Raw genomic sequence first — 12500 nt, forward strand, 5'->3', positions numbered from 1 at the left:
TTGCAAGTGTTGGATTTTGTTCATTATCTTTATCCTTTCCGTCTTTTTCATTTCTAAGTAAAGCCAGCCATAATTTCTTTGGATCTAGAATATTTTTGGCTATTGCAAGTGTTGGATTTTGTTCATTATCTTTATCCTTTCCGTTTTTTTTTATTTCTAAGTAAAGCCAGCCATAATTTCTTTGGTTCTAGAATATTTTTGGCTATTGCAAGTGTTGGATTTTGTTCATTATCTTTATCCTTTCCGTTTTTTTTTCATTTCTAAGTAAATCCAGCCATATACAAGCACAGTTTTAACTGACAGGTCGCTGAACTGCCGTGAAAAAAAAACTAAAAATCTTGGAATAAATATTGCCAGGCATTCACCGTTTTAAAAAAGGATATATTGACGTAAAGGAGTGATATTACGGTCACCAACCCGTAAAAGATAATAACAAATTAGGGTAAAATTACGGTCGCCTGTGTTTTGCTGAAATACGGTTGAGAACAGTATATTTTTACGGAGAATTTATGATTAAATTTGCTGTTTTTTAACAGTGTAAGAGCAAGTTTCTTGTGGATATTACTATTGGACATCGAAGCTGAACTAATTTCAAAACTTAGAATTAAATTTCAATTTTACAATAAATTTTATTGTTAACTTTCGAACTTGCGATTAACGTTCTTCTGGATATTTTATTTTTTATCTTTTATTATGAAATACACATTTACAATCTTACAGTTTATAATATATATAGATCATAGAATATTTACATATTTTATTTTACATACAGTGTATTTACAATTGAATTTTTTACTATTTATCTAAATATGTTTTTAAATTAAAAAATATATCTTTAGTCCATTTCTTATAGCGAGACATATTTGCGCCGACTCGCAACGGTGCCCTTTTAGCTCGGAAAAGTTTCCTGGTCGCTGATTGGTTAGAATTATCTTGTCCATCCCAATCAGCGATCAGGAAACTTTTCTGAGCTATAAGGGCACCCCTGTGAGTCGGTGCAAATATGACTCGCTAAAAGAAATGGACTATTGTCGTGAAAACTTTTTTAATAGAAGGATATTTTTAGCCGACGTTGAATCAAAACTAATTTTCAAAACTTTGGATTAAAAATGTGGTTATTCTTAACAGCCTGTGGCCCTTTAAGGAGTTCACGTCAGAAAAACTAATCTGAGATAGTTTATTTGGTTCTTTCATTTGAATGACTTTCTGCTAGTCATTAATTACTGAAGTGTATTGGCAACTATGTATTATTTTTCTCCAATGAATGGTCAACACATTGAACTATAACTACTAATTTCAATGTTACTGCACTGTAATTGTTCAGGAACCTCTTTCCTCTTGTTAAGGGTAGTAGAGACTTTAGCTTTGGTAAGCAGCTCTTCTAGGACACTCCAAAATCAAATCATTGTTCTTTAGTCTTGGGTAGTGCCGTAGCCTCTGTACCATAGTCTTCCACTGTCTTGGGTTAGAGTTCTCTTGCTTGAGGGTACACTCGAGCACACTATTCTATCTTATTTCTCTTCCTATTGTTTTGTTAAAGTTTTAATAGTTTATATAAGAAATGTTCATTTTAATGTTGTTACAGTTCTTAAAATATTTTTTTTTCTGTTTTCCTTTCCTCACTGGACTATTTTCCCTGTTGGAGCCCCTGAGCTTATAGCATCCTGCTTTTCCAACTAGGGTTGCAGCTTAGCAAGTAATAATGATAAGTGATAATAATAATTTGAGCGACTGATAGTGAAATACTCTATAATTGCAATGCTACAAAAATACATTAACGAAGTCTATACTAAACAACAAAACCACGGTTTTGGATCTACAGGTTAATTGAAAAAGACGTGAACATGAAAGATATTTGTAGGAAGTATATCACCAACAAACCATTGTTTTCTAGTCTTGGGCAGTGCCATAGCTTCTGTACCATGCTCTCTCACTATCTTGGGTTCACTCGGGCCCACTATTCAATCTTATTTCTCTTACTCTTGTTAATTTGAAGTTTTAAGCCTCTTGTTATTTTCAAGTTTTTGTAGAGTATATGTGAAAGATTTATCTTAATATTATTGTTCTTAAACTTCTCTTGTAGTGTTTCCATATTTCCTTTCCTCACTGGGCTATTTTCCCTGTTGGAGCCCTTGGGCTTATAGCATCCTGCTTTTAAATCGAGGGTTGTAGCTTAGGAAGTTATGATAATAATAATAATAATAATACTAACAATACGGGTACTTTAGCAATTGCTGTTCTCAATTACAGACTTCAACAATATTGATTAAAGTAGATTATAATTTCTTTTAAAAGACTCATTTTAGAATGGATGTCTAATTCAGTCAAACGATCTTCTCTTTTATTATCATTATTAGCTAAGCTACAACCCTAATTGGAAAAGCATGATGTTATAAGCCCAGGGGTTCCAACAGGGAAAATAGCCCAGTGAGGTAATAAGAAAATAGATAAACTACAAGTAATAAACTATTGAAATAAAACATCTTCAGAAGAGTAAATATATCAAAATAAATCTTTCATATATAAACTATAAAACCTTAAAAAAAAAAGGAAGAAAAATAAGATAGAATAGTGTGCCCAAGTATACCCTCAAGCAAGAAAACTCTAATCCAAGACAGTGGAAGACCATGATACAGGGGCTATGGCACTACCCAAGACTAGAGAACAATGGTTTGATTTTGGAGTCCTTTTTAATAAACGCTACACAATTTGTATTTCAGACTGTACTCTCCGTCATTGCCTTGGCTGCCTGCAGCAGCGGCCAGATCTTCGGCTACCCTGGCTTCTATGGATACCCAGGCCTCTTCCCAGGGGCGTCTCCCATCACCCTGAAGACCGTCGCAGCCGCCCCATCCCCAGTGGCCCTCAACACCATCGCCCCCGTGGCTTACAACGCCCTTCCATTCGCCCCCGTCGCTCCCATCCAGACCCAGTACCACTCACAGGACGAGCTCGGCCAGTACTCCTTCGGATATGCCGGTGGTCCCGCCTCCCGCGCTGAGAGCCGCGATGCCTTCGGTATCGTCAGGGGATCCTACAACTACGTCGATGCAGAAGGAAAGGTCCAGACCCAGCACTACGTGGCCGACGCCCTCGGTTTCCGCGTCGCTGGCACCAACCTGCCCGAGGCCCCTGCTGCTCCAGAACCTGCACCCCTGGCCGCCCCTGCCCCAGTAGAGGATACCCCAGAGGTCGCTGCCGCTAAGGCCGCCCACCAAGCCGCCCTCACCGAAGCAGCTGCCCCAGCCACCGAAGTTGCTCCTGCACGTAAGAGGCGTGCCGTCGTGACCGCCCATCACGTACCAGCCGTGTCTCCTCTCCGCTTCTCCTACGGCTTCTCCTCTCCCTTGACGTACAGCCACCCTGCCGTCGTAGGATCTCCCCTGCAGTACACCGCTGGCTTGGGCGCCGCCTTCCCAGCTATCACGCCCTACACCGGTCTTCCCGCCCTCGCCGCCTACAGCACCGGATACCCAGCAGTCACCACCTACAACACAGCAGCTGCAGCAGCCCCCAGGGACGCCACCCTCCTGCGGGTGGTAAACAACCCCAACCACGCCGTCTCCTACCGCATCGACTAGGCCCTTTGAGTACCTGTCTCAAGAAGCTGTCTCCTCCAGATGGTGCAGAAGCGTAGATCACCACCTGACGAAGGAAGGAACGAACTCTCTGGCTTCAATCGATCTCCATTTGATCGAATACTTAATTGACTTTCGATTGAATTGATTTATGATTTAAAAAAAGTTGATTCTCAAAATAGAAATTGAAGTTCCAATCCTCTTCAAGTTGGTGTTGACGCAAACGACCTGATCTGTACATAATACGTCTCAAAGTTCATGTTGTGTTTTCGCTTTTTTTCGTTTTTGTCAGATTTTGATTTTTAATAAATGATTCATTCTAAAAAAATGTCTATGATTTGTCCATAAAAATGGAGTAAAGGAAACTTACTCTAAAAAGTCTAATTTAACTTTTCTACTATTGCAATTTATGTGCAACATTGCAATTACATTTCTCAAAAGAAAAAAAATATAAGGATATAGATTTAATAGCTTTAGCTATATTGATCTATATTTAGAAATTGATTTTGATGAAAACTTTGAATGAGAAAATAACTTTGAAGTAATTGCTACTGTTTTTATTGAGATTCTTCGACGGAAAATGAAGAATGCAAATATGAAAAATATCTTCATATCGACATACACACACAAACATATACACAGTATATATATATATATATATATATATATATATATATATATATATATATATACATATATATATATATGTATATATATATACGTATATACCGTATTAATATATATATTGGATATATATATATATATATATATATATATATATATATATATATATATATATATAAATATTGAAAAAACTTGGATCCTTACTAGAAATAATAATAATAATAATAATAATAATAATAATAATAAAGCCTTAAAATATAAGCTAGTTAGAACTCAAAGATTGATTGATTGATTTGAGGTTTTCTGGCACAACTCAAAGAGCTATGGAAAGAATAATGATGGGAATAACATTGACAGAGAGAAAAAGAGCAACAAGGAAACGAGAGCAAACTAAAGTAAAGGATTTGCTAACAACAATTAATAAAAAGAAGAAATGGACATGAAAAGAAATACACATGGAAATGGCAAGACTTGTAATGAGGGTGACAAATAAAATATGGACATTAAAAATAACAGTATGAGTCACTAGAGATTTTAAAAGAAGCAGGGTAAATAAGAGAAGAGAATGAATTGACGAACTAAGAAAATATGCGGATATATACTGCCATAGACAGACCATAAACAGACGCGAGTAGAAAGACATGATTGATGCCTTTGTCCTGCATTGGACTATTTAAGGCTGATGATGATATATAAATAAACTTTAACATGAAGGATTCCTGCAGCATGGAATATTTCGAAATAAAAGTTCGTACCTCCCGGAGGCCTTTGGAGTTCGTGGTTCCTTATAGATTTAGCATTAGTGACTTTCAAAAACGGCCTTTGGCAATGGTGACTCTCAAGAAAGCCTTTGGATCTGGTGCCTTTTAAAGCTCTTTAAAGCTTGAGGCTCTTAAGTAGTCCCATGGCTTTGGTGATTTTTAAAGCTCTTTGAAGTTGGTGGCTCTTGAAAAAGACATTTGGCTTCAGTGATTTTCAAAGGTCTTTGATGGAGGTGGCTCCTAGAAAGGTCTTTCACTTTGATGGATTTTAAAGGTCTTTAATGATGGTGGCTTTAGGTTTTAGTGGCACTTGAATGTTTTAGATGATGGTGGGTCTTAAAAAGACTTTTGGATTTTGTGGCTTTCAAATGTATTTGGTGAAGGTGGTTCCTAGTTAGGCCTTTGGCTTTGATGGCTTTTAAAGGTCTTTGATGTTGGTTGGTCCTTAAAAAAGGTCTTTGGGTTTGGTGGCTTTTAAAGGTCATTGATGATAGTTGCTCCTTAAAAGAGGCCTTTGGTTTTGGTGGCTTTTAAAGGTCTTTAATGAATGTGACTCCTTAAAAAGGCCTTTGGCTTTGGTGGCTTTTAAAGAACTTTGAAGCTAGTGGCTCTTATAAAGCCTTTGGCTTTGTTGTTCTTCAAGTCTTTGTAGCTGGTGGTTCTTAAAATGACCTTCACCTTTGGTGGCTTCTAACGGTCTTTGAAGCTTGTAGCTCTTATGAAGGCATTCGATGTTGGTGACTCTCTAAAAGGACCCCTAGCAGAGCTGGCTCTCAAAAAGGCCTTCAGCAGTGGTGGCTCTCTGAAATACTTCTTGTACCTCGGCGGCACTGAAAGTCTTTGGTGTTGAATGTTCCGAAAGATTTTTGACAATGGTATAAATAAGGCCTTTCACACTGATGATTCTCAAAAAAAAAAAAAAAAAAAAAAAAAAAAAAAAAAAAAAAAAAAAAAAAAAAAAAAAAAAAAAAAAAAAAACTGAAATGTCTCGAAAAGGCTTTCGGCGCTAAGTTCAACGGAACTTTAGCGACATTCAAGAGTAGCAAAATGTAACAGATGGTTATGCCCCCTTTTTACCCAATTCCTACTTTCCTATCAGGGCATTAACCTCGGAACTCTTGGGATAAACTGGTTTTATCCAACACAGCTATTATTACAACAAATGGGTAATGATAATTATAATGATTAGTATTATTAATATCATTTTTTATATTATAAAACAATAAGTACAAAAATAATAAAAATCTAAATGGACATTTATATGGTTGTTTAAATATATAGAATATATATATATATATATATATATATATATATATATATATATATATATATATATAAATATATATATATATATATATATATATATATATATATATATATATATATATATGTGTGTGTGTGTGTATGTATAAAACGTTTCGAGAACACATTTTGCTTTCTTTATCAATGAGAGATTTTTTCATGAAAAATAAAAATAGCATAAAAAAAATCAATGACAGAAACAGAAGCCATACATACGGACATTAATAGCAGTAATAATAACCTTGCCCATTATTATTATCATTATTATTATTATTATTATTATTATTACGACGTTTTACTTGTAAAAAAAACCATCGCATGCAAGGCTTTATATCCATTCAAAAGATATGGTACACCCGGCAATAAAAAAAAAAAAAAAAAAAAACTCCAGGGATCAGCTCTGCCCTAAGGATGATTTCCCCGTTTCCATAGCCACGCCCTTAAGGTCCTTGTCCTTGTCCTTACTCGCTCCTATAAAAGTAGTCCCGTTGGCCAAAGGATTCAGACAGCCTCTGCCCTTCGCTGGATCACCATGAATCCTCTGGTAATTTGAGATTCATTTTCTTCTGTGAAAAGATTCTTTCTAATTTGTTCTTACTAAAGAAAGCAGTAAACTCATTCATTATTGACATAAAAATGTAGTATATTCATAATGCAACTTGTTTTGAATTTGCAAATACAAATGCAGTTTATCTTAGAATTACTGATTATTGCCATTTTCGTAGAATTCATTGACAATGTAATGCATTACAATGCATCTGGATTTCAGTCCAAATGAGATAAAATTGTTAGATTTTCTCGACTCTGCAAAGAAGTAACTTGATTGAGTTTTTTATTTTAATTTAATCTACATGATCTAAATGTCTTGATATTTAAAAATAAACTTTATCTTTTTTATGCTCCACAGACAGTACTTTCTCTAGCAGCTGTGGCTGCCTGCAGCAGTGCCCAGATTTTAGGGTACCCAGGGATCTATGGGGCCTACCCAGGATTCTATTCAGGCCTCCTTCCCAAGGGTTACAAGGGACTCCTTCCTGCTGCCGCCCCCCTGCCTGTGGCTCAAGTGCCCTTAACCTATAGTGGCGTGGCTCCTGTATCCTACAATGCCCTCCCTTACGCCCCTGTAGCTCCCATCCAGACCCAGCACCACGCCCAGGATGAGCTCGGCCAGTACTCCTTCGGGTACGCAGGAGGTCCTTCTTCGCGCTCAGAGACCCGTGATGCCTTCGGCGTCGTCAGGGGATCCTTCAACTACGTCGACTCCGAAGGCAAGGTCCAGACCCAGCACTACGTGGCCGACGCCCTCGGCTTCCGCGTCTCCGCCACCAACCTGCCCGTGGCTCCCGACGCCCCTGAGGCCCCAGCTCCCTTGGCTCTTCCAGGACCCCTGCCGGAGCCAGTTCAGGACACCCCAGAGGTCGCCGCCGCTAAGGTCGCCTTCAAGGCCACTTTCGACGAGGCCGCTGCTGCAGCTGAAGCCGCCCCCGACGCCCGCAAATAGACAAATTGTTTGTTTGTTTGTTTGTGTGTTCTTGAAGCTGTCCCATCTTCCGTGAAGAGGCGACGTAGAGCTCCGAGGTCTTCAGTCAGCTCACCAGCTTCTCCTTCTGAAGGAGCCAGTGAAGTGACGGGACTCGGCGTTGACTCGCTACACTTTGTGTACATATATTGTAGAGAGATATTCAGGCTGTGATCATGTATGTGTGTTTGTATGTGTGTGACTATTTCCTCAAAGAAAAATAAAAAAAATATATCATTACAGATTACTTATATAATCCTTTTACTTAGATTTTCTATGGAGTTTATGATATGACGAATGGTAGTTTCGACTCGCTGCGATTTATAAAATGGAATTAGTTTAATGTCAACGTTTTTAGAAATAACAAAGTAAATGCCCTAATTTATATACAAATAAGGACGAATTGGCCCAAAACAAACATGCTGGTGTTTTTCCGAATAACATTCTATGGTAAACACAGCAAATATCAAATATAAAAGCAAAAACTGGTTTTATAAAACTGACCAATAATAAAACTGAAAGTAATTGTGACTAGTAGGATAAAATAATTATCTTCTTATTTCGACCTTCTTAGTCTCATTGTATTGCAGGATCGGACTCTTGAGTGAACTTTTTCCAGCTATTTCTATTCCTTGCATCTTCTTCACCCACACTCCTCCCCCCCCCCATCACTGGCCTGTTCTTAGCTCTCTTGATTGGTACCACCTCTTCTCTTAAAGGTTTAAAGGTCGCTCATGAATGGCAGAGGAAAGGAGCAGTGACAATGCCCTATCATGCAAGGCAATGCCCTAGAGACTGCCCATATATCACATGATCAGCGACCAAGCCCCTTTTCCACCCAAGCTAGGACCAGGGAGGGCCATGCAAAGGCTGCTGATGACTCAACAGATAGGCCTATATGCTCCCCCAAACCTCCCAACCTTAGCTAACAAGGACAGACACTAAAGGTACTAACGAGACTGAGCAGGATTTGAACCCCTGACTGGCAAACACCAGGTAGAGACGTTACCAATCAGGTCACCTCATACAGCCATAGTATATTTAAGACAGGCTTCCTTTCCTTATCTTTTACAGTGCACATATCAAACATTCTTCTTTTATCTTGTCTCTCACTATTTTCTCGAGCCAAAAATTCTTTATTTATCGAACACTATCAAATCTAGATTGGATTCTGTTATAAAATTTAGGATGAAAGTCAGGTACCGGGAATGGTGACAGCATTCAGCGCTATTTCAAAACTATTATCATTTGCCACTTTTTCTCTTCTGGAATCTTGATCCACTCTCGCATTGTTCAATGCAGATGAACTTTACATATGAATAAGCCTTTTGCCTTATTTAACTCATTTGGGCTGAGATAATCTAACAATTTGGATGAGATATAATGGAGGGGTGGAGAATGATAAATTCTGGGGCGGGCATAACTGCATCTCCTCTTTCCTCCCCTTTCAGTTTATTATAAGTTACTATGAAGAATATTCTGTGCTTCTATTTTGAGACTTTAAATAGAAATTAATAATTTTTTCTCTTTTCCTTAGTTTTAAAGGTAACGAATGTTATATACTGAAGTGCACGCAATGTATAATCTTTCCATGAAAAACCTGTCGAGGAAATACATCACTCTTACTAAACGCTAACTCATATATTGTTTTCTTATGTGATATCTGTCTATCCATTTGCTTCTTTAAAAATAATAGTTTTAATAATTTATCTTATTCTGTCTTGAAAACCAAAAAAATATCTTCATTCCCCTGAAGAACTCAGACCAATATAACTTTACCTGTAGTTCCCTACAAGTTCTTCAGAGCTACACACGGCCACACTGCAGTAAATAAAGGATAAGCGAAGCGAAATCAGAACCAATGTAATAAGAAGAGTGATAAAAAGTCGACTGGCATGGGAGGTGGTTTGGACAAGTAGTAAGAATGGGAAAACATTAACTTGTTAGAAAAAGTGATCAACCTATTGAACAATTCAAACGAAAGGACCTTGACAACAGCAACAGCTGAGGTCTCAAGAACTCACAAGATTCGTCAGAGATTTTGTGAGAAAACATTACATCTGTCATAAAGGATCTTGAATAATCTGCTATAAAAAATTAATTTTGAATTATGTGTGTGTACACGCGTGCGTGTGAGTGTGTGTGCATGTGTGTGTGTGTTATGTTAGGAAAACGATAGGGACACCAAGAAAGTGTTGCCTGGATGGGGTAGAAAAGGCCATTTTATCTAAGATGCAATGGATGTGGGGGAAGTCAACGTGCTGCGCATGAGACTTCTGTGTAGGTATGTGTAGCGAGTCAGTTTTCCACAGACGAGACTACCATGTTTTAGCAGTAAAAGGATGAAAGTGAAAGCAACTGTTATTTCTATCTTTCCCTGAAACCAACCCACAATTAAGGTAATGGGTCACTGGTGAATTTAAACACACACACATACACACACTTACAAGAACACATATATGTGTTTAAGTGAGTACATATATGCAACTTATAATTCTTATTCATGCTATCCCACTTAAGTATCATGAATAATTCATAATTCTTATTCATGTTATTCACATAACACAAGTATCATAAAATATTTCATCCTCTCAGTTAGCAGAGACAATACAAACTATTTTCAATGAAAATAAACTTCAAAGACTTTTTTTGCACTTATTATCCTCTCTGTTGACCTCAGTTTCAAAATGGGTATTTAGTGAAGATTGTTACAATAGATTTCAAGGAAACATGCCACAGTGCTCACCCCATTCACGCCCCCCCCCCCCACTTCCAAGGACGATCCACAGACCCATGCTCTTGGTCAGGCTGGTAAACTAGGGATTTTGGGGGGCTTAACAATAAGGGATATCTAACTATCTATCTTTATATACATACATCTACATATAGTATACGTATATATATATATATATATATGTATATATATATATATATATATATGTATGTACATATATATATATATATATATATGTATGTATGTATGTATATATATATATATATATATATATATATATATGTATCTGTGAAGATAGTAAAAACTATGATATTCAAACTTTATCAACTGAATCATGGATGAAGTCCTGATGCAGAACACTCTATGACATTATTTGCTTTCTGTACAAGCTCTCTTACATACATTGTAGATCCTCTCTATCTCCCTTGCACTCGGAAGCATCCTGGATGTGAGGTTTTTCTTTTAAGGCATCTTTAGCATCATCTCAATACTGAAGTTTCTTCTTATCTAGACTGTTTTTATTAACATTTTACCCCCTTCCAATGATTTTGATTCCCATATGTTATAAAAACATTTATTTCTACAAATTAAACCATTTTTTTTTATTCAACATCCAAACTTCACTTCCATAAAGGACTATTGGCTTAACTTTCTTATCATAAATATAAACAAATAGTTAGATCCATCTATACATCCTATAGGATATGTTACACCAGGCAGAAAAAAACTCTGAGGAACAGCTCTGCCCTCAGGAGGACTTTTCCCGTATCCCAGGGGACGAACCGTTAAGGAAACAAGACAACTTTTTTTTCCTAATCCAGGTAAGAAGAAGAAGATCGAAGATGCGGGTGAAGAGGATTGAAGACCCGCTTCGATTGAGGGACCCCGCCCAGGTAGGGACCTTGAATGGCCCGCCTATATAAAGGACGTCTTGGGCATCTATTGGCAGACAGCTCCGAATCGGTGGGTCCTCAACATGAATCCCTTGGTGAGTAGATGCAGAGGACATGGAGTTAAGTGCTGATGTGTCCTAAGGATCTTTAATTCATAGGATTAAGAATATTTTGGCTATTCTAAAAGTTGAACCCAATTTCAGAGTTTAGGAAAAAGTCTGTTTTGGCTATTAGTATCAGACGTCGGACCTGAACTAATTTCAAAGCTGAAAATTAAAAGTTATTTGCTATTATTGGTTAATTCTCAAAGTCGCTTTTAAAATTCCATTGGCGATTTCTTGTCGACGTTGGATCTAAACTAATTTTAATTGGATTTAAAATGTTGTGGTTATTCTTAACAGCCTTTAACACTTTAAGGAGTCCAAGTCATAGGCTATTTAATTTAAACGACTTTTGCTATTCATTACAAATAGAAGTTTATTGTTAACAATGTATTTGTCTAATATTTTTTACGTGGACTGGTCAACGCCTTGAATTATAACTGCTCAATTTCAATGTAAGAATATTATCGTATATTTGAGCTACTAATCCTGAAATACTCCACAAATGTACTGCTATTAAACTAGGAAAAAATTAAACGAATCTATTCTTAAGTATATTTAAGCTAATCATGAAATACTCTACAAATGCAATGTTATTAAAGCAATCGAGTCTAAACAACAAAGAAAAGTGTTTTTGGTCAACAGGAAATGTGAAAATCAAAGTATATTTGTAGAGAGAGAGAGAGAGAGAGAGAGAGACAGAGAGAGAGAGAGAGAGAGAGAGAGAGAGAGAGAGAGAGAGAGAGAGAACGAGTGAGATCTCTGAGAGAGCCCCATATGTTTTCATCTAATGGAAGTTACTTGTAAGAAGTACAGTATATCATAATCACATTAGTTGTTCTTAATACATATAATTTAATAATTGGGTAATTAATCAAAAGACTTGTTTTAGAATCTGTCTCAACAATTAACAGCCATATAAATTTACTAAACCTAACTCGTCTCCAAAATGAAACTTTTCTAAACGCTACACAATTTGTATTCCAGA

General features: G+C 37.0%; 3 protein-coding genes across 3 annotated transcripts in view; all 3 read left to right on the forward strand.

Annotated features, from left to right (window-relative positions):
• LOC137633219 (cuticle protein 19.8-like) overlaps positions 1-3906 on the forward strand; it is a 5937-nt gene extending 2031 nt beyond the window's left edge. The window contains exon 2 of the mRNA XM_068365389.1: positions 2721-3906. Coding sequence (XP_068221490.1) covers positions 2721-3581 — 861 coding nt within the window. The 3' untranslated portion in view covers positions 3582-3906. The remainder of the gene's footprint in view (positions 1-2720) is intronic.
• Positions 3907-6774: 2868 nt separating this feature from the next.
• Positions 6775-7860, forward strand: LOC137632784 (cuticle protein 6-like). Its single transcript, XM_068364866.1, has 2 exons — positions 6775-6809; positions 7173-7860. The coding sequence occupies exons 1-2, from the start codon at positions 6798-6800 to the stop codon at positions 7764-7766; spliced, it is 606 nt and encodes a 201-aa protein (XP_068220967.1). The 5' UTR covers positions 6775-6797; the 3' UTR covers positions 7767-7860.
• Positions 7861-11411: 3551 nt separating this feature from the next.
• Positions 11412-12500, forward strand: part of LOC137633243 (cuticle protein 19.8-like) — a 2268-nt gene continuing 1179 nt past the window's right edge. Inside the window, exons 1-2 of the mRNA XM_068365444.1 lie at positions 11412-11506; position 12500. The exon at position 12500 is cut by the window's right edge and continues 1179 nt beyond it. Coding sequence (XP_068221545.1) covers positions 11495-11506; position 12500 — 13 coding nt within the window. The 5' untranslated portion in view covers positions 11412-11494. The remainder of the gene's footprint in view (positions 11507-12499) is intronic.

The sequence above is a fragment of the Palaemon carinicauda genome, chromosome 42 (assembly GCF_036898095.1).
Source record: "Palaemon carinicauda isolate YSFRI2023 chromosome 42, ASM3689809v2, whole genome shotgun sequence".
NCBI lineage: Eukaryota > Metazoa > Arthropoda > Malacostraca > Decapoda > Palaemonidae > Palaemon > Palaemon carinicauda.